At 43.0% G+C, this 25093-nt stretch overlaps 1 protein-coding gene across 5 annotated transcripts in view; it reads left to right on the forward strand.

Moving 5' to 3' along the window:
• LOC142587347 (tRNA:m(4)X modification enzyme TRM13 homolog) overlaps nucleotides 1-25093 on the forward strand; it is a 424180-nt gene that overhangs the window by 344182 nt on the left and 54905 nt on the right. For 3 of the 5 annotated variants that reach the window (XM_075698279.1, XM_075698282.1, XM_075698278.1), the window contains one exon: nucleotides 23645-23702. The exons of 1 other annotated variant lie outside the window; for it this stretch is intronic. In XM_075698279.1, the coding sequence (XP_075554394.1) occupies nucleotides 23645-23702 (58 nt within the window). Of the gene's footprint in view, nucleotides 1-3114; nucleotides 3337-23644; nucleotides 23703-25093 lie in introns of those variants that run through there. One more of the 5 variants, XR_012829490.1, reaches the window with a different exon arrangement.

The following is a 25093-nucleotide window of genomic DNA, read 5'->3' on the forward strand; positions in this document are numbered from 1 at the left end:
CACAACTAACTTTATTAGAAGGCATACACAAACTTAAGTACTACAACCTATCACGTGTTCTCCCATCGATGGCGTCATTATCAGTGTACAGAAAGTCAGCAAAACACTGTAATCCAATGCTACGCTATGAAGCTGTTTGAAAATACAAAAATCCTGAGGTCACATCTATAGCGGCCAAACAGATCGATGCCTGAACATTAGATTGCCAGAGTATAGGCGCTCGCTAATGAGTAATTCCTACTTGCACGTCGCGCGGCATTTCTCTGAGCATGGGTGAACTCCAGTGTATGAAGACACCACAAGAGAGGCGCAACAGCTGTTGCTCTCCGCAGGAATGAATCCTCGCAAATCAATGACAAACTATAGTAAGCTTATGAGCACATTCAGAAGCAAACACTGCTCAACCAGCCAAGAGATGGTTGCGATTTAAGGTGATTTAAAGTACTGGACATTGCGTGGAGTCCAATGAGCGATGAATTCAGCTTCTCAATGGCCAATTTTCTTGATTTGAAAATCAGGCACGAAAAGGTTCATTCTACAAGCAACGTCCGACGGGATTCGTCACGTCGTATACAGTGTCCGTACAAATATTGTTTCAAAAGATCTGGACCCGTGGAACTGACTGGGACGAGTGTCTACCCGCAGATTTATGAAAATGGCAAGACTGGGCGAGCTAGTTGACAAAGCTGCACTCAGTTGGGGTACTTCATTACATGGACAGCAGCAAAAAGAAACTGTCCCACGTACTGATCGACGACCCCAGTTACTGATCACAAAGTCACGCGTTGATTAAAACGGTAACTTTGCCTCGTCTAGAACTTTTGGGAGCATTAATTGGTGCAAGGTTGATGAGCTTCATATATAGCGCGCTTACGGACTTCCAGCTGCGCTATATTATGTGGACCGATTCGACGGTAACATTATCGTGGCTTAAGGGCGATGCGCAGAAGTGGAAACAGTTCGCAATGCATTCGCTGAAATCCAAGAGCGAACTGATCCTTTTGCTTGGGAGCATTGCCTTGGTACCGGGAATCCTGCCGACCTGCTGACATGAGGCGTATCTGTTGACCAGATTGCTACGAGCGCCTTGTGGTGGCAAGACCTCACTGGCTTCAGGAACCCGAGTCAATGTGGACATCACAACCAATGGAAAGAGCGGACAACCAAGAAGCCGTCTGTTCTGAAAAGGTCGCCGTTCAGGTATCACTCACCACTGATTTCACGCTTGCGCTAATTGTAATGGAGCGTTACAGGAGACTTGATAAGCTGCTGAGAGTTAGAGCATGGGTGCTGAGGTTCGTCAGTTGCTACAGACATAATGTAGCGATAAAGAAACCACAGCAGAGGAGCTACCGAGGGCCGAGCAATATTAGATTCAACAGGTACAAGATTTATTTTTCAAAGCCGAGATCAAAACTATCTCAATAGGGCGTTCTGTCGACACAATTTCACCCATCACAGGCCTTAACCCATTCCAGGACGAAGATAGGATATTCCCTGAACTTAAGACGCAACCAAAGGCGACAGAAAGCTATAGGACAGGAGAGACCGTCACTTACAACTAGTTTATTGAAAGCAGACAGGATCATATCTATAGGCTTGGGTGCTTACGTGCGAACATACCTTTGCGCACAATACTCAAACAAGGTTGCATCAGTATCCGAACATACAGTGCAGAAACTGTTGTTCAGTGCTACGTGATACCACAGATGTATCGCTGACACAGACGTCGTATTTCACGTTGATGAAATAGGCTTCCATTAATTCGCATGCCACGGAATCTTTGCTATTACCAAGAATGCAGATATGGAAAACATCTGGCTCGCACGTGCAGGAATCGCAGTGCATAGGCAAATGTGCATTTATCTTATGCTTGACAGACAGCTCGTGTTCCCTTGCCCTATTGTTGATGCAACGGCCTGTCTCGCCAATGTACACCCTCCTGTACGTAAGTGGAAATTTGTGCACCACACCGACTGCGCAACTCACATACAGCCTTGTAGGATTTTTACCACAAAGGGTCACTTTTTGCGGGTTTGAGATTCGTGGGCACAGACCAGGAAGCTTCCGTGGAGCCGAAAAAACAATAGGTACTTTGTTCCTGCTGGCCACTTTAAATTGTGCGCCACTTTATGCAGGCACGGAACAAGCTGCGGCCTTTTAATGTGAACATTTGTTTGCTTTTTCCTTCGACTTTTCAGCTGCAGCTGCTGCCACCCGGCACAGCGCATCGGGGGTGGTTCAGAGCGTGTATATTGGGGGCGAAGAGTTACGGAGTCGCCATTTATTGAAAGCGCCTCCCTGGCGTAGTATGAGGGATCACGCGGCGCGCTCCTCGTAGGTTTTGCTGTCAGCGCTTACTGAAAACACCCTGCGGGAGCTCTCCTCGACGTTTCTGTAAGTATTTTCGAAACCAGAGAAGTTTTTTACTGTCTAAATAATAATCTTAAGCAAACAGAAAGCACATAATGGTCTACAGACACTATATATTTGCAGAATAAAACAGTGAACACCCACTGCGCGCGGTCGCCGCGATGGAGTCTCCCGAACTGACTTCTTGCGTGAAAGGCAGGCAGTCGCCGAGAGCTATGTGAAATGTGTTCTAATAGTAGGCTGTTTCTATAACAATGTGGATCATAACAGAATGAAACCACAATGCAGCGATCGCAATGGTTCGCAGCGACCGAATGAGCGTCTGCATCTATGCCCGCCATGAAGTTTCGCTTTCGCTGCTTGTGCGTTTTCGCACCGTGCCGTGAGCTTTAGGCCGCTGCATATGTGCAGTTTGCAGTACACAATCTTTCTTGCCTGGACGCTGTCAGAGCTGTTCAAAAATATTTTTGGTATAACTAGGGACTTCGACGCCTACGGCGAGTTCTGATGTGCCGTCGTGACAATTCAATCTTGTATTTCGTTTCTTCTAAATTCTTGGACATTTGAATATCATTATTTGTCAGGTTGCGTTACACTGTATATTTATCGGTCTTCTCGGTGAGCTATTCCCCACTGTTTATTTTTCTTAATTCAGTACATTTATTGTTTGGTGCTCATAGAAACATGAACGTATGCCATGCATTTTTAGATGTGCTTCTTACCGTTTCCTTTCCATTGCAGTGAACTTGCCGGTATCGAGCATCACCCAGCGTCTTTAGCCGGGCAGCGTGCGCGGGCGAGCGTCTCAGTGCGCGCTTTCTGCTACTCACCGAACCTCGCAGCCTCGACGCCGTAGCAAAAATCTTCCTTGCGGAAGTGCTTGCTGCACACACGAGTTGCCGATGGCTGCTTGCTGGTTCTTAGTTTCGTGATCCAAGCTTCACGAAACCTTTTGTCCCGTGGGTATGTGTGAAGGCTGACACCGGGCTCCGTTGCGTACGTCCGGCACTGCGGCACCGAGCAGTAGCCTACCATGTTTGGCGCCTTCAAAGGCAGCCACTACCTATTGTAATGCTTTCAAGCGTTGTACAGGAGACACTCGAAGTTGGAAAATCTCACCACTAAATGAGGACCACAGCGTACGAGGGAATTTAAACTTTCGTTTTCAGCTCGCTTCAGCGCTCCCGAAGCAGCCAACGCGGCCGCTGTGTTAACGTGATCACTCATAGCACGTCATACCGACGGTGGCGCCAGCTTTTCTAGTGGTGTAGCTCGAGGCCAATACATGGAAGCAGCATGGAAGTGAACAAAAGAGACGCGAGGAACTCGTTTAGACCGCATCGCTTCGATTGTGCACAATACCCTCTGGAGCTCCCAGATCGTTGCTACATTAGCTCTTGACAGCTGTAATTATTCCTGACCCCCAGCGAGCGCTTACGTTAATACCAACTCGAAAGTCCAGAGGGAAGCTAGAGAGAATGGAAGAGAGGAGGAGGAGGAGGAGGAGAGGAGGCAGAGAATGGGCAGAACTGATACATTCGCAAAACTAGTGAACGACTCTTCGCTCGCAGTTTCCATACAAATACGAGGGGGGAGGGTATAGGGAAAGGGTGACGTGAGAAGGAAAGGAAACGCTGGAAGTTCAACGTACGGTACGGCGCGTTTTTGCTATTTCTGAAAAATAAAACAAGGCAAATATGTCTAGCGGACAACTTACGTGGGGCGTGCAGAAACAGAGCCGCAATAATTAATGCGCACCTCAAGGTCTAGGTAACACAACGGAAGCGATCACACGTAAAATCAGCACTTCTATGCCCGCCGCGATAGCTTTTCGGCTACGGCATTGCTCGAGGTCGCGAATTTGACCGAGGCAGCTGCAATTCGACGGGGGCGAAATAAAAAAACGCTCGCGCACTTTGATTTAGGGACATGTTAAAGAACACCAAGGTGTCAAAATTAACCCTGAGTGCGCAACTGCAGCCTGCCTCATTATCATATAGTGGTTTTGGCACTTGCAGCCCCATAATCAAAGTTTAATGTTTCTGCCACGATGCCATGTGCCTTGTGAGGCAATGACAATGCTCAGCCCTCTGACAGGTTATGAAATATGGCGCACAACAATGTCTCAAGCAAACACCTCACCCTTCGTGTTTTGTGTACTACGCAGACAAACAGCAGTGGTGTATGCAGATCCCACAATGCGTAGGATCTGCATAATCTTTTTTCCACTCGCTGCTTGGCTTCCCGCTTAACCTTGAATTTTTGATGGAGGGTTTCCGCTACTGCAACCGTGATATAACAAGGGTATTTGCTGCTTGTAGCCATGCAACTTGACAGGTAAAGCTTTGCTCATTTTGTGAGAACAAGACCTCACTAACGCCACCTCAAGACACATGGAGGCTATTGCCCTTTTAACAAGTTTGATATGCGCCGATTCAAACTGTAGAAGTTCTTTACGTGCGCGAGGGCAGTATGCCTAGTAAATTTCTCGTTCAGAAAAGAATAAACCTAAATCTAATAAATGCAGGTTGTCATGTAAAGGAAGCTCATGTGTAACGGAAAGTCCTTTGCCATGTTGTCCAAACAGCTCTAAAATTTCTTCCACTGTATAAGTGGTCCTCACAGAAAGTTCGTAATGCAATGCACGGTAATCAGTCATGTTACCTTAAAGTCATAACAGTTGGCACACATGAAATACATACACAAATCACAGCACACAAATGAAAAAAGCAGTGATATTACTATAGTTTCAAAACAAAAGAATCATCACTTGGCGAAGAACCACTATTAGAATGTTCCAATTTTTAAGAACTGTGAGAAAGGAGTATGTGAAGCTATTAAAGGGAAGCTGAAGAGTCTGTCGAATTCAATAAGACGCTCATATACGGATGCGGGAACTTTATAAACCACGCACGTAACATTTTGCGCGGGCTTTTCACTTAGGAACGACGTAATCGCCGTTTATAATTGCGCTGTCGCTCTGCCCCCGTCGAGCGCCGCGCGCTGCTGCTGACGCTGGCGATGCGAGCGGAGACCGGAAACCGCGGCGTAGTGACGTCAGCACTGGTGTTCCTCTCCTTCGCAGTTTCCGCGACCGTGCCTGACCGCGCTTGTTTCTGCGTGCGTGCCGTCATAATCTGCCTCACTTGAGCCTGCATTCCTTTGTTTGTGTGTATGTAGAGTGGTAGTTGACGTGCGCAGCATCAATTGAAGTGGTGGGACAATCATGCGGCGTTCTGTGCAGCCTACGGTTGCACGAACACCAGCGGCCGCGACGATGATCATTCCCCGCAAGACAACAAGCTTGCAGCTAAGTGGGAGGCTGCTGTGCATCGAAAGAATTTCAAGCGCTTAAGAACATCAGTGCTGTGCTCTAACCACTTCCGTGACGACGATTACTACCAGAGTTTATCAATAAGGCGTGAATGAGTGAGACTACGACTTTCTGCTAGCAGGCTTTCTAAACGCAGCGCGGAAAAGCCGGTGCAAGGACCGCGCAAAGGCGAGACGGGTGTGGGCGGGCGGACGGACGGATGGTAACTGGTCTTGGAAGACCTTATGAATACACGAACTCGTCCAAACCTGGATTTTGATTTACTGCTAGCTCCTTCGTGTTAGCTCGCTGAACGGGAGGTACATGTTCATCCCCCACCCTTGACGTAGATTTCGTCGCAAACCGCCGTTAATTTTCTGTTCGCACGTGTGTTTTGAAACAGTCAACATGCAGCTAACATAATACAGTGCAATATAAGTTTTCATGTGTTTGAAAGCCGGCGCACGCCAAGACGCTGCACTCCCCCTCGCGCACAGAGAGACACCGGCTGTCTCACGTAGCCGACGGAATTCGCCGCCTTTACGGCTCTGGTTACGAGTAGCGTGCAGATGGCGCGCTGATGAAGGCCACTACACGTCCTACAAGAGCTGGAAAACTTTTCCCACATGTAAACCGTCTGTGTAATTGCCGACAGATTTGGGGCAGCGCACAAATGCCGACGATCGCATCCCTCCTAATTACGTTCCACGAGCAGGCATGCAGGAACATAACAGTACAGTTATTTGCCCGGAAACGAACTCACTGGATTGCTGAATACAGCTTTGCAAAAAACATAATCACCAAAGAACATTTATAACACGAGGAGATGCTAACAATTAGCTTTCGTTCGCGTCGAAAGTACTGCTTGCTACCAGCATATTTTGGTTCTTGGAGAGGCCGGCTACGTATACATGTAGGAAGCAACGCCGAACTCCTCAGAGAAACGCAAGCTCTCGAAATTTACCATTACCGTCTCGCCAAACCACAGCGCCAAACCGCCTTGCACGGTGCTTCATGTGTGGCGGCAGCGGCCGGTCCGGACGGACACCAATGTTGACGTCACGAGGCGCCCGACCAATCACAGGTGGAAACGAGGCGCGCGAGTTGCCCGAGTCTGCTGCTGCACTTTTCGTCGAAATAAAATCTGTTTGCGCTTTCTCTATCTCAATTTCCATGCGATATTCCAATTTAGAAGGGTTGAAAACCGTTACGTACAGCTCTTCACTCATTTTTTCTGGAAAACTCTTCAGCTTCTCTTTAATGCATGCACGAAAGGGAGACAAACTATTCCTTTGTCTGGTGGCATGACGAAGAGCTTACTTTTGGTGTATCTGTTGTAGCGGCCTATCATTAGTTGGGCAAAAGAAAACAAAGACGACAACAGCGATTCCTCTGGGACAAGGTAGGTAACATTAGCATTGGTCAAAAGAAGCGTTATTTAACATTGTCTAAATTTATTATATGTAAAGCGTACAGCCTTTCTTTTGTATTTTGCTTATTTGATAAATATCAGTTTTACTCATGGCGTCCCAGATTACAGCAGCACTATAGAAGAGCAATCAGGCGGGGTTGATAATTTTAAAGTTGTTTGGATACAGAACAGGTTTCAGTTTGATTTAGCGTGGTCAATCTTCTTTTACTAATGAAGACTCTTATTGATCAAAGGTCTGAAATATTCAAGTGAGTTGTTTCAGTGAGAATCAGATTATTTACAGAATAGCTGAATTTTTAAAAGTTTATAAGAAACGGCCTTTTCAGAATTGATGTCCATTTGCCAGAATGGAGACTATAAGTTATCTTCTGGATTTCCTGATTCAAATTGTGTTGGTTAGAAACACTTTTTATTGAGTAAATAGTAGAACCACCAGCGTACAATTTATTAATGACTGAAATATTTGTTACTACGCCAACGATGAATACGAGAAATAAAAGAAGCCCAAGCACAGATCAGCTGTGGGATGCCAGAGTCTATTGAAAGTTGTGCTGAAAAGTGGTTTCTTGTAATTAACATGTTGCTGGTGGTTTGTTAGGCGGGCTGACAAGAACCTTATGAAGTGTATATGTTCAAGGACTTCGTTTTACGTTTAAAGTAGCTTTTTGTGGGAAACATTGTCCAATCTCGGTTGAAATTCATAAAAATTTCATCACTTTGGTTGCCATTATTTGTTGCTGCAAAATCATGAACAATTTAAATTAGCTGAGTGTATGTAGATAATCCTTTGCTGAACCCCTTTTGGTGTCTTACTATTGATTCTGTTATTTACTACTATTCGAAAATTTTTGTATTCTTTTCGATTCTATTATTTACTAACTGACCAACACAATTTGAATCAGGAATTCCAGAAAATAACGTGCGACCGCTTGCGTTGTGTCGCCTAGACCCTGCAGTGCGCTTTAATGAATGCGGTTCTGCTTTTGCATGCCCCGCGTAAGTTGTCTGCTAGACATATTTGCATGATTTTATTTTTCAGAAATAGCAAGAACGCGCCGTACCGTACCTTGAACTTAAGTTTATCCAGCATTTTCTTGCCTTCTCACGTCACCCTTTCCCTATACGCCCCACCTCGTATTTGTATGAGAAGTGTGAGCGAAGAGCGGCAAGGCAGTTATTCACTCGTTTTGCGATGGCATCAGTACTGCCCATTGTCTGCCTCCTCTCTCATTCTATCTAGCTTCCCTCTGGACTTGCGCGTTGGTAGAAAGGTAACCGCTTGCTGGGGGTCACGAATAGCAGCTGTCAAGAGGCTGATGTGGCCACGAACTGGGAGCTCCAGAGGGCATTGTGCACATTCGAAGCGGTGGAGTTCAAAGGAGTTCCTCGCGTCTCTCTTGTTCTCTGCCATGCTCCTTTCGTGTATATACGCTCTCTGAACGAGCCCCCGACGCGGTGTGGCTGGCGGCGGCGGCGGCGGCGGCGGCGGCGGCGGCGGCGGCGGCAGCAGCAGCAGCAGCAGCAGCAGCAGCAGCAGCAGTAGCAGCGGGACACTCGAAGGAAAAGCAAGGAAAGCTTCACTTTAAAAGGCCGCAGGTTGTTCCGCACCTGCATAAAGTGGCCCACAATTTAAAGAAAGTGGCCAGCAGATACAAAGTACCTATTGTTTTTACGGCTCCACGGAAGCTTGCTGGCCTGTGCCCACGAATGTCAGACCCGCAGACACTGACCCTGTGTGGTAAAGATCCTACAAGGCTGTATGTTACTTGCGCAGTCGGTGGGGTGTATAAATTTCCACTTATTTACAGCAGGGTGTATAATGGCCAGACAGGCCGTTGCATGAACAATGGGGCAAGGAAACACGAGCTGTCTGTCAAGCATAATGTTAATTCACATTTGCCTATGCACTGCGATTCCTGCATGTGTGAGCCAGATCTTTTCCATTCTTGGTAAAAGGCAAAGATTCCGTGGCATGAGAAATAATGGGGACCTATATTGTAAGGTTGGAAATGCAGCACGATTCAAAACAAAGAAAATTAAGTTTTTCTAGCACGAAAAAGGGCTCAGTCTACATTGTCCCTCATTTTTTTTCTGATTTTCAGCGTTCGTGATAGGAGAACTAAATTCTTAACCTGATGTTCTTAGCATGGCGGCAACCATCACCTGAGCTTTTTACAGGTCAAATACTACGCTTTTGTCCTTGTTCTACCTGAAATCTGCTGGGAAGATTGATTGGTCTGAAAGCCATGAAGTGATTTGTTACAATTCACGTTAACGAGCTCAACCGCTCCGGTATATATGCCTTTTATGCAGTTGATCTGTCTTGCCCACCTGCTGTTTTCTAAATCCGATAATAAAATTAATTTACCGCTAAACTTCCAAAAATCTACCAATTGAACGCGTCTAGTGAAGCTGCAAATTTTATTTTGTATTTTTTATACCCTCAATCACCGAGGCATTGCAGAGGGGAATGGGTGACGATACATAAACAAAGACAAGAACAGAATTAAATCTGCAGCATTATACCGTAATAGCAACAATTTGTAAATGTGAAATGAAATCGAACAGAATGAAACAACTTGTAAAACAAAAATAACTGACCAGAAATAAACATACCATGTTAAACATTATTAGTAGTAAAATATAAACGTAAAAGAAATATTTGAAATTGATAGAAGAGAGTTTGAAAACTGAAAATAAAATTTGCGGCGTCGTGACACATGTAAAGCGAAAAACGAAGATGTGGGGACGAGAGATGTGTAAGATAATTAAGCATAGTTAACACAATGTAGGCGTACAGATAAAAAAATGGCGAAAAGTAGAATGATCAGAAATGGAAACAATGTCATCAGGTAAGTAAGTCCAATCATTAGATGTGTGCGGCATGAAGGGAAAATAAAATGCGTTTGTATTGCAAAAAATGCCTTTAACCTTATGTGTATGGTCAATCTGTGATGGCCACTAAGTGGGTGGCGTGTTAAGCTCGGTACATAGTGATGAATGATGGAAGACTTTGTCAAGGCTAAAACAGACTACGGCCAAAAACATTAAAAGAAAAACTAAGACGTTTCGGCTCACATACGAAGGCCTAGTTCTCAATTGTGAACAAGGCCCCGTATGGGAGCCGAAATGTCTTGGTTTCTTTTTGGACAATGTTTTTGGTCAGCGTCCGTTTTATCCTTGCCAATGAGATATCCCGACCAGAAGAGTTCGTCGATCTCTTGATTTCAGAGATGGAAGACCTTATGAAGGAGGCAAAAGCGGCAATACCCTCAATGCAGAGAAAGAAATGGCAATGACAGAGCTTGCTTCATTGCTGTTGTACTTGATGTGCGATGGTAATTAGAAAGACGGAAACATGCGGTGTTATTCTGGATTAATTCTAGAGATTTATATAAATTTGCATGATCAGGATTCCAGATTGCAGCGGCGTATTCTGACTTCAAGCGCACAAGAGTTTTGTATAGAAGAATTTTGAGGAGAGGTGTGCCGTTATTGAAGTTCCATCGTAAGTATCGCATTGTGCGATTAGCATTGTTACTGATCATAATAATATGAGTATTCCATGTTAGATTATAGGTAATAGTGATCCTGAAGTACCGGTATGGTGAGCCATTGTCGAGTTCGATGTCACGAAGTTTGTACGTGGAGCAGCTGTCGTGCTGCCAAGAAACAGTCATTAGTTTGCATTTGTGAGGATTTAAATTCACGAGCAAATTATTGCACCAACTTGTAATGTTATTTAAGTCTGTATGTAAGATATTTTTTTCGTCATCGTTACATATCTCCCTGTAAAGTACACAGTCGTCGGCATGCAAATGCACAGAAGAAAACCAGTTGGGCAGATCGTTAGTCGTTCATCATCATCATCTTCATTATAATCATCCTATTTTATGTTCACTGCAGGAGCAAGGCCTCTCCCTGCGATCTCCAATTAGCCCTGTCTTGTGCCGAGCGATTCCATTAAGCGCCCGCGAATTTCCTAATTTGATCACTTTACCTAGTCTTCTGCCGTCCTCGACTGTGTTTCGCTTCTCTTGGTATCGATTCTGTAACTCTAATGGTCCAACAGTTGTCTAAACTGCGCATTACATGTCCTGCCCAGCGCCATTTTCTTCTCTTAATTTTATTGAGCATATCGGCTATACCCGTTTGCTCTCTGATATATAATAATATATATTCGTTAATATATTTTTAAATAAGTGGACCTAGAACTGATACCTGTGGTACTCCCGATGTTACGTTTATTTCAGGTGAGTTATAATCGTAAATTTTCACGTACTGAAGGCGGTTGTTAGAAAATATTCCAGTCAAGACAGCATGTTAGAGTGGAGACTGAGTAAGGCCTGATTAACTTTTTCAAAGGCCTTCGCGAACTGCAAAGGAATGCAGTCGATCTTAAAAGTGTTCGTCAAGTGTAGTACGCAGTTCATCAGTGAACAGGTGTAACTGGATTTCACAAGAAAATTTACACCTAAAACTATGTTGTCCCGATGTAAAAGATTACATTCTGCAGTTATGTGCGAGTACAATATATGCTCCATAAGTTTACGTGGAATGTTGGTAATGAAATGAGCCGGCAGTTGAGAGCAGAGTGTTTATTGCTAGACTTATTTATGGAAACCACTTTACCAATTTTCCAATCCAGCGGCAAGATCCCTTGATCAATAGATTGCTGAAGAATCATATGAAAAAAGAGAGAAGAATATGTGCAGCGTTTAATCACACTCAAATCAGTTTTTCAAAGAATAAAAAGAAAACATCAATTTTGCGAGCTCAATGTGAAGTCTATAGTGACCATTTTGCTGTGAATCACCATGACAGTGTGATGGCTAGCAATGTGAAGATGACCATTACTTCTCACAGCCGCGGAGCCTGCATGTCGTAAAGCAAGTTTAGGCCAGTACAAATGGCTTTTCAATATTAGTGTGTTCTAGATGGTCATTCTTTAAGCAGCTTTCCTAACTTCGATATTACTGAAATGTTGCCAGTAGTTCGTTGAAGTCGTCAGTAAATCAGCAGTCGCTATATAGCAAAAATTCTCAGACAATATAATTGCCTATTCTAGCGACAAAATCGCTTAAATGGCAACACTCGTTAATAATAATAATAATAATAATAATAATGTTTATTTCCCAGCAAGCAAGATGGAGGAGGCTGCAGGTAAAAGCTGCACGAATAAACGGCAGCTTGCCAGGAGCCCGCAGCCCCCTCTACAAGGCGACAGTAAAAAGGGTTACAGGAAAGCACATCGAAAACATACACAGGCACCGAAATGGACTCTGGGAATGAACACAAAAATCATCCAATAAGAAAGATGAGATACCTTATACATAGTATTGTCGTATTGCAGCATTAGTTATTTTTAAAATATCAGTGGTGGTTTTGTTGCAATTATTCAGGAGAGTGGGCAGGGTGAAGGACAGTTTTTCTTTAGAGTAGTTAGCCCGAGGGGTTATAACATTCCATTTTTCTTTGTGCCGGGTAATGTGTATAGAAATGTTCTCTTTTAGTGATGATAAGTCGCGTAGAAACATTCTATTTTCAAATACTTCGCGTTTCAAGGCTAGTGTTAGCTTATAGTCATAAATATTTTTTACTGGTATAATGTTTGCTTTTTGAAAAAACTGTGTCTATATCTGTTATATCGTAAGTATGGAGGACAGAAAGTTTCTGTGAGTTAGTTTGAGTAGTTGTGCCCCAAACCAATAAACAGTAATTTAGATGAGAGTAAAAAAGCGAATTATAGAGAAGTTTGAACTTGAATGGCAGGCATGTTCCTAGGCGAGATAAGACGCCAACTACACGAGTTAACTTTGCCAAAACAGTGTCAATGTAGTTATCCCAAAGCATATAATCGGAAAAAGTTATTCCAAGGATTTTAATCTGACCGGTTATTTGTAGTGCTTCGACCCCATATGTTAAGTTTGCTGGATCGTTGAACTGTTCGGATTTTGGCCTAAATATAACAGCTTTTGTTTTAATAACATTGATTTTCAGCTGGTTTGCTATTGACCATTTTTTCAGGTGTATAAGGAGGCAGTTTGCTGCACTTACCAGTTGATAACAATCGGGAGCTGTTATAGAAATACTGGCGTCATCCGCATATAAAATACATTTTGATTTTGTGCAGATATTTGTAACGTCGTTGATGTAAATATTAAAGAGCAGTGAACCCAGAATGCTCCCTTGGGGAACACCTCTAATAATAGATTTTATGTCAGATTGATATGATTCAATTTTTACAAACTGTTGCCATCATCATCATCATCAGCCTGCTTACGCCCACTGCAGGGCAAAGGCCTTCCATACTTCAGAAACCCCGGTCACGTACTAATTGTGGCCATGTCGTCCCTGCAAACTTCTTAATCTTATCCGCCCACCTAACTTTCTGCCGCCCCCTGCAACGCTTCCCTTCCCTTGGAATCCAGTCCGTAACCCTTAATGACCGTCGGTTATCCTCCCTCCTCATTTATGTCCTGCCCATGCCCATTTTTTTTCTTGATTACAACTAAGATGTCATTAACTCGTGTTTGTTCCCTCACCCAATCTGCTATTTTCTTATCACTTAACGTTACACCTATCATTCTTCTTGCCATAGCTCGTTGCGTCGTCTTCAATTTAAGTAGAACCCTTTTCGTAAGCCTCCAGGTTTCTGCCCCGTAGCTGAGTGCTGCTAAGGCGCATCTATTATACACTTTTCTCTTGAGGGATAATGGCAACCTGCTGTTCATGATCTGTGAATGCCTGCCAAACGCGCCCCAGCCCATTCTTCTGATTATTTCCGTCTCATGATCCGGATCCGCCGTCACTACCTGCCCTAAGTAGATGTATTCCCTTACCACTTCCAGTGCCTCGCTACCTATTATAAATTGCTGTTCGCTTCCGAGACTGTTAAACGTTACTTTAGTTTTCCGCAGAGTAATTTTTAGATCCACTCTTTTGCTTTCCCTCTCCAGATCAGTGAGCATGCATTGCATTGGTCCCCTGAGCTACTAAGCAAGCCAATATCATCAGCGAATCGCAAGTTACTAAGGTATTCTCCATTAACTTCTATCCCCAATTCTTCCCAAACCAGGTTTCTGAATACCTACTGTAAACATGCTGTGAATAGTATTGGAGAGGTCGTATCCCCGTGCCTGACGCCTTTCTTTATTTGGACTTTGTTGCTTTCTTTATGGAGGACTACGGTGGCTGTAGAGCCGCTATAGATATCTTTCAGTATATTTATATACGGCTCATCTACACACTGATTCCGTAATGCCTCCATTACTGTTGAGGTTTCGACAGAATCAAACGCTTTCTCGTAATCGATGAGAGCTATATATAACGTTTGGTTATATTCCGCACATTTCTCTATCACCTAATTAACAGTGTGAATATGATCTATTGTTATATGAATATGATCTTCAGCAAATCTGCTGTTACCTGATCCTCCCCAGCTGCCTTCCCCTTTTGCATAGCTGCCAAGGCTTTCTTTACTTCCTCCGGCCTTACTTGTGAGATTTCAAATTCCTCTAGACTATTCTCTCTTCCATTATCGTCGTGGGTGCCACTGGTACTGTATAAATCTCTATAGAACTCCTCAGCCACTTGAACTATCTCATCCATATTAGTAATGATATTGCCGGCTTTGTCTCTTAAGGCATACATCTGATTATTGCCAATTCCTAGTTTCTTCCTCACTGCTTTTAGGCTTCCTCCGTTCCTGAGAGCATGTTCAATTCTATCCATATTATACTTCCTTATGTCAGCTGTCTTACGCTTGTTGATTAACTTCAAAAGTTCTGCCAGTTCTGTTCTAGCTGTAGGGTTAGAGGCTTTCATATATTGGCGTTTCTTAATGAAATCTTTTGTCTCCTGCACTAGCTTACTCGTATCCTGTTTAACGGAGTTACCGCCGACTTCAATTGCACACTCCTTAATGGTGCCGACAAGATTGTCGTTCATTGCTTCAACACTAAGGTCCTCTTCCTCCGTTAAAGCCGAATACCTGTTCTGTAGCTTGATCTGGTATTCCTCTATTTTCCCTCTTACCGCTAACCCATTGATCGGCTTCTTATGTACCAGTTTCTTCCATTCCCTCCTCAGGTCTAGGCTAATTTGAGTTCTTGCCATCCTATGGTCCCTGCAAAGCACCTTGCTGAGCACGTCCACATCTTGTATGATGCCAGGGTTAGCGCAGAGTATGCGGTCTATTTCATTTCTAGTCTCGCCGTTCGGGCTGCTCCACGTCCACTTTCGGCTATCTCGCTTGCGGAAGAAGATATTCATTATCCGCATATTATTCTGTTCCGCAAACTCTACTAATAATTCTCCCCTGCTATTCCTAGTGCCTATGCCACATTCCCCCACTGTCTTGTCTCCAGCCTGCTTCTTGCCTACCTTGGCATTGAAGTCGCCCATCAGTATAGTGTATTTTGTTTTCACTCTACCCATCGCGGATTCCACGTCTTCATAGAAGCTTTCGACTTCCTGGTCATCATGACTGGATGTAGGGGCGCAGACCTGTACAACCTTAATTTTGTACCTCTTATAAAGTTTCACAAGACCTGCCACCCTCTCGTTAATGCTATAGAATTCCTGTATGTTACCAGCTATATTCTTATTAATCAGGAATCCGACTCCTAGTTCTCGTCTCTCCGCTAAGCCCCGGTAATACAGAACGTGCCCGCTTTTTAGCACTGTATATTATTCTGTTGGCCTCCTAACTTCACTGAGCCCTGTTATATCCCATTTACTGCCCTCTAATTCCTCCTATAGCACAGCTAGACTTGGCTCACTAGATAATGTTCTAGCGTTAAACGTCACCAGGATCATATTCCAATGGCGGCCTGTCCGGAGCCAGGGATTCTTAGCACCCTCTGCTGCGTCGCAGGTCTGACCGCCGCCGTTGTCAGTTGCTTCGCAGCTGCTGGGGACTGAGGGCCGGGGTTTGATCGTTGTTTTCATATAGCAGGTTGTGCCAGTCTGCAACACTGGTTACAGACTGGTATATTATGAAAATCATGGCTGATTTTGTATTTTTAAAGATGGTTAGTTTAGACGACTTCAACGAGCACGGGAAGATGCAAGCGGCAGAAGGTGAAACTAGTTTTGCGCTGCATGGCAAGTCTCCTTTACAATGCAGGCTCGCACGGCGCATCCCGCAGGCTGCTCACAGCGCGAGGAACCCAAGAACCGAAATTAGGCAAATGGCCTACTTTGCCTCACCCGCCACTTTAACACTGGGGGGAGGCTAGTTTGAACCACTGGTGTTTTGAGCCACTGGTGTAAAGCAGCAATAATTGCTCAAACAGTTTTCCAAAATATTTATGCGAAACTTCAAGGAAGCAGCACCTCAAGGAGCAATAATGAAAGTAATAATTTGCTATTGTTCATTTAAGTACCGAGACGAAAATATCTCAAATAAACAAAATATGTGCCTGGTTCCCCACTCCCAACAAAAGTTCCCAACTTTTGTAGCTGAGGCCATGCAGAATGTTATTATGCAGGTTTGTTGGTGTCAATGCTTTTCAACCCGTCTCTTTACATCTTTTTTCCACCCTCTTCCATGTTCATTGGAAATATTAATTCATTCACTTATTAATTCATTCATACTAGCCATAGTGATGTCTATACTACGCAGGAGAGCAGTAGCTTCACAAATGTGAAAATGAGTAAGTTCCTATTGTTCAGGAAGCATTGGCTTCTACGCATTGCAGCAGGCACCTGGTTCATTTTTACTGCAGTCTTTAGGCTCGCAAAGCAATTGTTGTCAGGCCAGTGATCACGTGGAAGTTTTGGCATACTCTTTCAGTTGATTGCATGCAGTCAACTTTTCTGTGCAAGCAAGCTGGTCTAGCGTGTGTCCAAGTGGCACCGGAGCTTCCACATGCTTAGTTCACATAGTGCTATGCTTTGGGGAGAGTTGCACAACATTTTACAGTAATAAATAAGGGCACTTGTACAAGCAGTATTCAAAATATAACTTAGCACGGAAGCTTGGGCGTGTTGGTGATTCATAAAAAAGAGGGATTTCCCCTTCGATTGCACTTTCATCTCGAGAAATGGCGTGTGTTGACAGGGTTTAAATGGCAAGAATTTCGTGTTCTGTGTAGGTACGTGGCTATCATTATCAGCATTGCAAATGATATTCCAGGTTTTTTGCCAATCATTCACATATTGTGCATGGTGGCACCCTATATATTTATTCCTTCTTTGTGAATAAGCTGTTGTAAGTCAGCGCAGTGAGCGAGTCGCTCTCTCGTGTGATCGTGTTTTTGCCCACTATATTCTTTTTCAAAATGATAGAAATTAGACTGCTAGTGAAGCATTCGTCAAAGGTTGGTCCTAAATTGACTGCGAACAAAGAAAACGCCACACGACGGCAAGGATTGCTTGTAATAATTTGTACATACATTGCCAAAACGCTGATGGTTAAAAGCAACTCACGGTCAGAAAAAATAAAGTGTCGCTTGACATTAGCTGAACACAGTTGTGAAGAACAAAATAACGCACTCATGAACATCTAACGTTGTGTGAGATACCATTAAAGAAGCCTACACGTCGAATCGGAAAAATTAGGCAACCCTACAAAAGCTTCTGTCTTTACTGGGGCTGTCATTTACGTTGCTGAGTCGACCAATGCAAAAATTTCGCGTCGTTGCATTGAGGAAACGCTAGACGCACTGTAGGCTGGTTTCGACGATCTGGTTTCGATTATATTCCCGGGAATCCGGGAATATAATCGAAGTATTATATTCCCGGATTCCCAACCTGCCAAAAATGGGAAAACTTGACCAGTAGTTTAAGCCAAGCCGTCATTTCAGACGGTGCATGGTGTCGCTAGTAGAAGAATTAAGCAGACGTTTTTAACAGTGTGCATAAATATTCTGTATCAATTTGATTTATTTTTATGGCCTGGTAAAGAAAGACCTAAACAAATTGGAACCTAAATACAGTAAACTATCAGTTGTACGAACGTCGGTTTATCGAATATTTCAGAATAACGAACTTTTGACAAATCCCCGGCAGTTTTCTTATGGATTCTATGCAAAAATGTTTCACTTAAACGAATTTCTGAAGTCAATATTTCAGTTTAACGAACTCGCTCAGAGGACCAAGGCTTATTTTTACGATCAGAACCGATACCCGCCCTCATCAAACCGCCGCTCCAGCGGCACTGTAACGTCGCTGGCGCTACAGCACCCCTGGCGCAAAGCGGCGGCGTGGAAAACGAACGGCAACGAGGCATGGCCTCCGAGATCATCCGCACAAGACGAGCAAACATGTAATCTCAGAGGCCATGAACAAAGTAACATGTTGGCGCTTAAAACGCCGCCGGAGCAAAGCGGCGATCTGTCACACCATAAACCACGTGGTGTGTGTTTCTATGTGTATGGTCGTCGTCTCCCTTTTGAAGAAAAGCCGAAGAAGACGAAGAAGCGGCAGCTGCCGAGCCGGTTTGAAGCCCTAAAACTCTAGCTGAGGTTGTAGGGTACATTGGAAAGTTGAGAGACTGTGTCTCAACAGCAAGCTGTGCTAGAAGAAGTGTACAAAAACATTGAATCGTTGGACAGTCTTGCTACTTCCTGTGCTTTAAAAGTACAAGTGCAGAAGAAGATTACAGATTACAGATTTTTTTCTAAGTGATAAAGGCAGCATTATAACTGTTATGAACCTTGTACTTGTTGATATGTACAAATTCCATTTCACACATTTCTAACACTATGGATGCCATGTCTTTTCCTCCATGAATTGCACTTCAAACTTTTGACTCTGTATGCCATGTCTTATGTTGGTCTAGTGACTATTCAGTTTAGTGAACTTTCAGTTAAGTGAACTATTTCCTTCGGTCCCTTGAAGTTTACTTAAGTGAGAGTTCACTGTATGCTGTTCAGCCTGTTCAATAGAAATGAGGCCTGTTTAAAATACTTTACAGTGTATGTACCTGCCTTATGGAACAATTGGTCTGGTGAGCTGAAGAGCCTCCAAATGAGAAACTTCTTTCAGTTATCTTGTTTTCCATGATGATGACAGGAATAAAACAAGGGAATAGCACTTCATTAGATATTGTGTTCACTGAAGGAAAGATACTACTGCACCGCACCATGTCGTAAAGGTATGCAGGCATGACAATACTGCGAAATAAATTCCAACAGGACGTATGTACAAAAAGCACGGCTTCCTTATTGAATGTCTGCAAATCATTGAACAGAAGTGATCAGCCCCTATGTGTTTATTCAAGAAACGGCGCCTCTGCGCAGGAACTGCAGCTCTCATACTGCACAATCTTTCGGGATAGTTTCAGCTGCAAAAGTGTCATCTTTTATACCTGAATAAAATGAATATTTGACAATATTGAATAGTGAATTCTCGAATCGAATACAAATCAGACAAACGGCAACAACTATGTAATTCGTATTCCAAATTCCTAATATTTCCCAAACACCTATTCTTTCATCACACAGCTCATAAGGAACATGGACGAAAGAAAGAAAAATACAATCACACAGTGCTAACTCACAACTAATATCTTATTCATTAAGCTAACACACATATATAGGAACAGAAGTCCAAAAACCGGAACATGCGCAGGACAAGCACTACGCTTCAATGATGTATTAAAAAAAGTGTACATTATTAGGATTGATATAAATAGCGAAATTCTTTCTTGTGAAGAATGAACGATGGTTCAATTATACATGTGCCCCCCTTAATCTCTATTGTATACTTCGGCCATCTTTCTTGCCATCTTGCTTGCGTGTTTGAAGATAGCAGAAATTTCAATAAACATAGAAACACAGCCACATGATTTACAATGCTCAGGAAGGTGTAGCAGCACAACCCTTTGCAGAGATGACTCATGCTCTCTAAGATGAAAATTAACGCAGCGCTCCGTATGTCTAACATATTTATTACCACACAACAGAGAAATTACATACACAACTCCTTTTGCACATGCGGTATATTTGTTAACGTTGTTCACTGTATGTCCGCCCTTTGCCTGCTTATCTGTTAGTATTTTGTTAACTTTAGAGCAGATGTGGCCTACCTTATTTCTTGCAGAAAGTAGTACATCTATGCTGTACCGGGAACCTAAGCCCTTTAAGCTATGTGCATTTTGTGTATCAACAGAATCACCACATGTCTTGTTTTGCTTCACTTAGTTTGATCGCACAAGGTTTTTTTATGGGCGCATTTAGTACTGGAAACCATACAATCACAACAGAGGTAATGACAGTGCTCGGAAATCCAGCGTCCACTAAACGATTAATCTATGCATTAAAGGCTGGCTTTGACAGATGTGAAGAATAATTATTTAGTGATGCATTCACTAGAGTACTTGCTATCGCCCTCTTCACAATCTTAGGGTGGCGAGAATTACAGCTCAGGATTGATTTCACAAATCTAGGTTCATACTGCCAGCAAGGATAACGTTCACCAAAAGAGAAACGAAAATCAAAGTACTGAAGTTGCTTATTTTTTGGAACTGTGAACGTGAAGGGTATGCCCATACCGTATTCTTTGAAAAGGTTGAACACTTAACAACTGTGGGACGAACATCATTATTGAAAAAGAAACAATAAGTCGTCAACTTAGTGTAAAACGCCGCAGAAAAGTTCTCCAAAATGACGCACCAGTTGTCTCTCAATAACTCCCAGAACAATGTCCCCGATATAGGTGCCACACAGGAACATATGCAGATGCCGGATTTTCTTACAAAAGCACTACCACGCCATAGAACAAATGTAGAATCCAGATAAACAGACAATTAAAGGATGACTTTTAGCAAAATGCTGCACCCATCTGCGAAAGCTTGTTCGTAAGTGTCATAAATTGAGCACTCTTTTATGCACTTGAGAACCTGAGCCGGTGGTAGCGAGTGTTACAGGTTTTCGATGTCTATACTGAAGGCACTGTGAATGTTCAGCAGATCACTTTCCAAGTACTTGCAAATTGAACCAGAACTTTCCACTCGGATGGGGTCAACAATTTTCAGGTGCAAGGTTTTTCTGCAGATACCACGACACATTCAACTACCAGCTTCTCTCTTCAGGTAGCATCGCCCGGAACGGTATTCCTACCTTGTGCGGTTTTACTGAAAACTTGGATTTCCTGTCAGTTAGCGTACTTTACGCCAGCAGCTAAGTGTTGCAAATTCAATTGCTGTAACAGAGAATAAGCTCGTTTTTTTACTTTTGCTTTTTGTACGCGAACAGCTTTGAAATTCTTCTGAAGTGCTGCCTTTGCTTTTTGAGAGAAAATTGCCGACTCCATAATCATGAAAAACCCCTATTTGTCAGCTACGTAGAGATGTAACTCGTTTTATATAGAATATTAACTAGCACCTTTGTCAGATCCTTGTGCCGATTAGCAGTGCTTAACCCGCTAGCAGCACCTACAAATGTGGACACACACCTGGAATGTTCCTCCTCTTTGGCGGCTCTTGAGACAGACCTTGCTGTGGCCATGTACTTCTCGAAGGGTTTCAGGCAAGGTTTGAAGGAAAACTTCAGGCCGAGGCCAAGCACACATTTCTGGTCCTCTGGAATTGGCGTCGTGCTCAGGTTGAGCACCTTTCCGTGACCTAGTTTCGGTTTCTTCTTCACCGAGAAGAACACTGCACCAAGGGAATTCGCTGGTAGCGTCAGCTGTCTTGCACCACTGTCTGTAATGGCGTGTATGCTTGGCTCCCTCCGAATTGCATGCACAGGTGATTCTGAAGACATCTTTGAAAGTTTGCACTTAGCGCCACGACTCAGATTTAAAAAAATTGTAATTTTTTTAGAATTTCCCTCCGAAGCCTGACAACATCCACACATAGCTTTAGATCGGCTGGGCAGGTCCTCTGTTTCACATATCATTCACAGTGCCTTCAGTATAGCCATCGAATATATGTACTACTCTCTACTACATGCTCAGGATCTCAAGTGCATTAGGTAATGCTCAATTTATCACAACGACCAACGAGCCTTCAAAGACGGCTGCGGCATTTCGATAGGAGCCATTCTAGAATTGTCATTTGATTTGGATTCTACATTCCTTTCGTGGCGTGGTAGCGTTTTTGCAAGAAGATCAGGCGTCTGCGTAGGTTCGTGTGTGGCACCTATATTCAGTGACATTGTACTGAGATTTATTGACAGTCAATTAGAGCGTCACTTTGTAAACTTTTTCATCGGTGTTTTATGTTATGTTGATGACTTATTGGCTTTTCTCGATAGGGATGTTCGTCCCGCAGATGTTTATAGAGTGCTGAACGTTTTTAAAGAATACAGTATACGCCTGACATTTTCAGTTCCAAAAAATAAGCAACTTGAGTACCTTGACATTCGTTTAACCTTTGGTGAACGTTATCCATGCTGGCAGCATGAACCTAGGTCTGTGAAACTAATCCTGAACTGTGATTCTGGCCACTCTAGGATTGTGAAGAGGGCAATAGGAACTACTGTACTGAATGCAACACTAAAGAATTCTTGTTCGCATCTGTCAAAGCCAGTCTTTAATGCACAGGTTAAACATTTAGTTGATGCGGGATTTCCGAGCACTGTCATTACTTCTGTTTGTGACGGTATGGTTTTCAGTACTAAGTGCACCCATAAAAAACTTGTGTGATCAAACTAAGCGAAGCAATACAAGACATGTGGTGATTCTGTACATACACAAAATGGCACATGGCTTAAAGAATGTTGGTTCTAGGTACGACATAGCTGTACTGTTTTCTGCAACAAATAAGGTAGGACACATCTGCTCCAAATTCTAAATTCATCTGCTCAAATGATAACAGATAAACAGGCAAGGGGCAGATGTACAGTGAACCATGTTAACAAATACATTGCATGTGCAAAAGGAGTTGTGTATGTAATTCCTTTGTTGTTGGACAGTGAATATGCTAGACAAACGAAGCGCTGTACTAATGTTCGTCTTAGAGAGCGTGAGTCATCTCTGCAAAGGGTTGTGCCATTACATCTTTCTCTGCATCGCAAATCATGTGGCTGTGTTCATATCTTTATTGAAACGTCTATTATCTTCAAACACACAAGCCAGATGGCCAGGGAAATTGCAGAAGTAAACAACATAAAGATTTATGTAGGCACATGTAAGAGTTAACCATCGTTCATTCTTCGCAAGAGATAATCTTCCGATTTATATCAGTCCTGATAGCATACTTTTTTTTCATTATATCATAGGAACGTACCATTGGTCTTGTACATGTCCCAGTTTTTCCACTTCGGTTCCTATATATGTGTCTCAAACTCCTTATTAAGATATCAGTTGTGAATCAGTGCGATGTTGTGTTTTTTTTGTATGTGTTGCTTTTGCGTTGTTACGAAACATACAATGAATGCTAACCAATTCGCCCACCTTGCTATCTTGCTCCAACATGAATATTGTTATTTTGCGCTGTTAGTGACATTAGGCTTCTCGCTGTAGCAATTGTTTGCAGTGTCTGCAACACTGCTTAGACTGTGCATGCAGGAGCTGCTAAAGAAACGATGTTACAGAGTCACATTCTTGCAATATTGGTCTATTCAACTTCGCAGCGCCGCAAGCAGGCACCAGTGATCACCATTTCACTGAAGATGCGGGAGGTCTGAATCGGTGAGTGCAGCACTTGCCTCTAGCCATTATGATAGTGATATAGGTGCAAGAAATTGTGTAATGTTTCTGAATTAAGCTTGTTCTGCAAGCAATTCCACCTATTCAAACACATGTAAGATGTAGATATAGTATTATGATGCAGCTGCTGCATCAATTTCAGTGAGTTTCTCCCAATTTCATCAATTAGGAGAAACTTGAATTCTAGCAACTGTTGAAGCCAGAACTTTGATTTATGACTGCATTATTCCTTACAAAAGATGCTGAAGATAGGTAAATCGGTAACAAATTAGAACAAAAGCTCAACTTTAATTGTCCTAAGGAGCCTTGAAGCTACAAGTTAAAAAAACTACAATTCAGGAAAATATGTGGCTTGATCATTAGCACACAAAAGAACATTATAACGATACACCTGCACAAAGTGTTGGGTGTGATACACCCGCACACGGTTGTAGCTTTTTTTGTGTTGTATCTAAATTGTCGTCTTTTTTCTCTCTTTCTGAATGTTAATGGATCTTACATTATTGTAGTTAGGCAAGGCGAATTTTACTACACGTACTACATTAACCATTGCAAGCCTTGTATTCACTTAAGTCATATTGTTCTACTCTAGTTGTTTGTCCTGAGGTATGGTGATTAAGTGTCTTAGATACGTGCTTTTGTTGCATAGTTACTGCCTGTTTTAAAGTAATATCGCAACTGTACTTGTTTTGTTTTTTGTATAATGAACGTGTTTGCCGTTGAAGGCTGTTTTTCTTTTCGTTATATATTGATTTATATTTTTGTACATATATGAGTGCTGTATGAACTGTGCAAAGTTGTTGGGTCCTCTGTCAGGCATTTTGTGTTTAGTTCCAACATCCTCGTGTTTTTTCTACAGGAATCAATCAAACTGAAATCAAATGAAATAAACCTAAACATAGAACCACAAGGTTTAGAAATTCGTAACCTTGCACCAAAAACAGATATTCCAGTCTGTAAGCTACCTCTGTTCGAACAGCTAAAGAGGAAATTAACGTATCAATTTACAGCTTATGTATAATTGTTACAAAACTTATGAAAGTTTTTAATGGCCTACTGGTAAACTATTGGTATACTTCAGAACATTGTAGAATACAATAGCATGACTGTATTATACATTGCACTCCACTACTCCTACACGTTACTGTGGAGCTGCGGGGTAAGCTGTTCCATGCAGTGTGACCAACAGGGAGCTGCCAACTTCGATTGTGACACTTTTGACGCTGACCTTTAGCACGGCTGGCGACAACTAGCACTACCAGTAGAATTGCATATTCGGTCAGTCCGCATATGAAAGATGTCAACCAATTCAACGGCTAACCAGACTGGAGAGAGCACCACTGCGCCTGCTGGTGGATTTTCAACTCGTCGCG

This window comes from Dermacentor variabilis, chromosome 7, assembly GCF_050947875.1.
Source record: "Dermacentor variabilis isolate Ectoservices chromosome 7, ASM5094787v1, whole genome shotgun sequence".
Taxonomy (NCBI): domain Eukaryota; kingdom Metazoa; phylum Arthropoda; class Arachnida; order Ixodida; family Ixodidae; genus Dermacentor; species Dermacentor variabilis.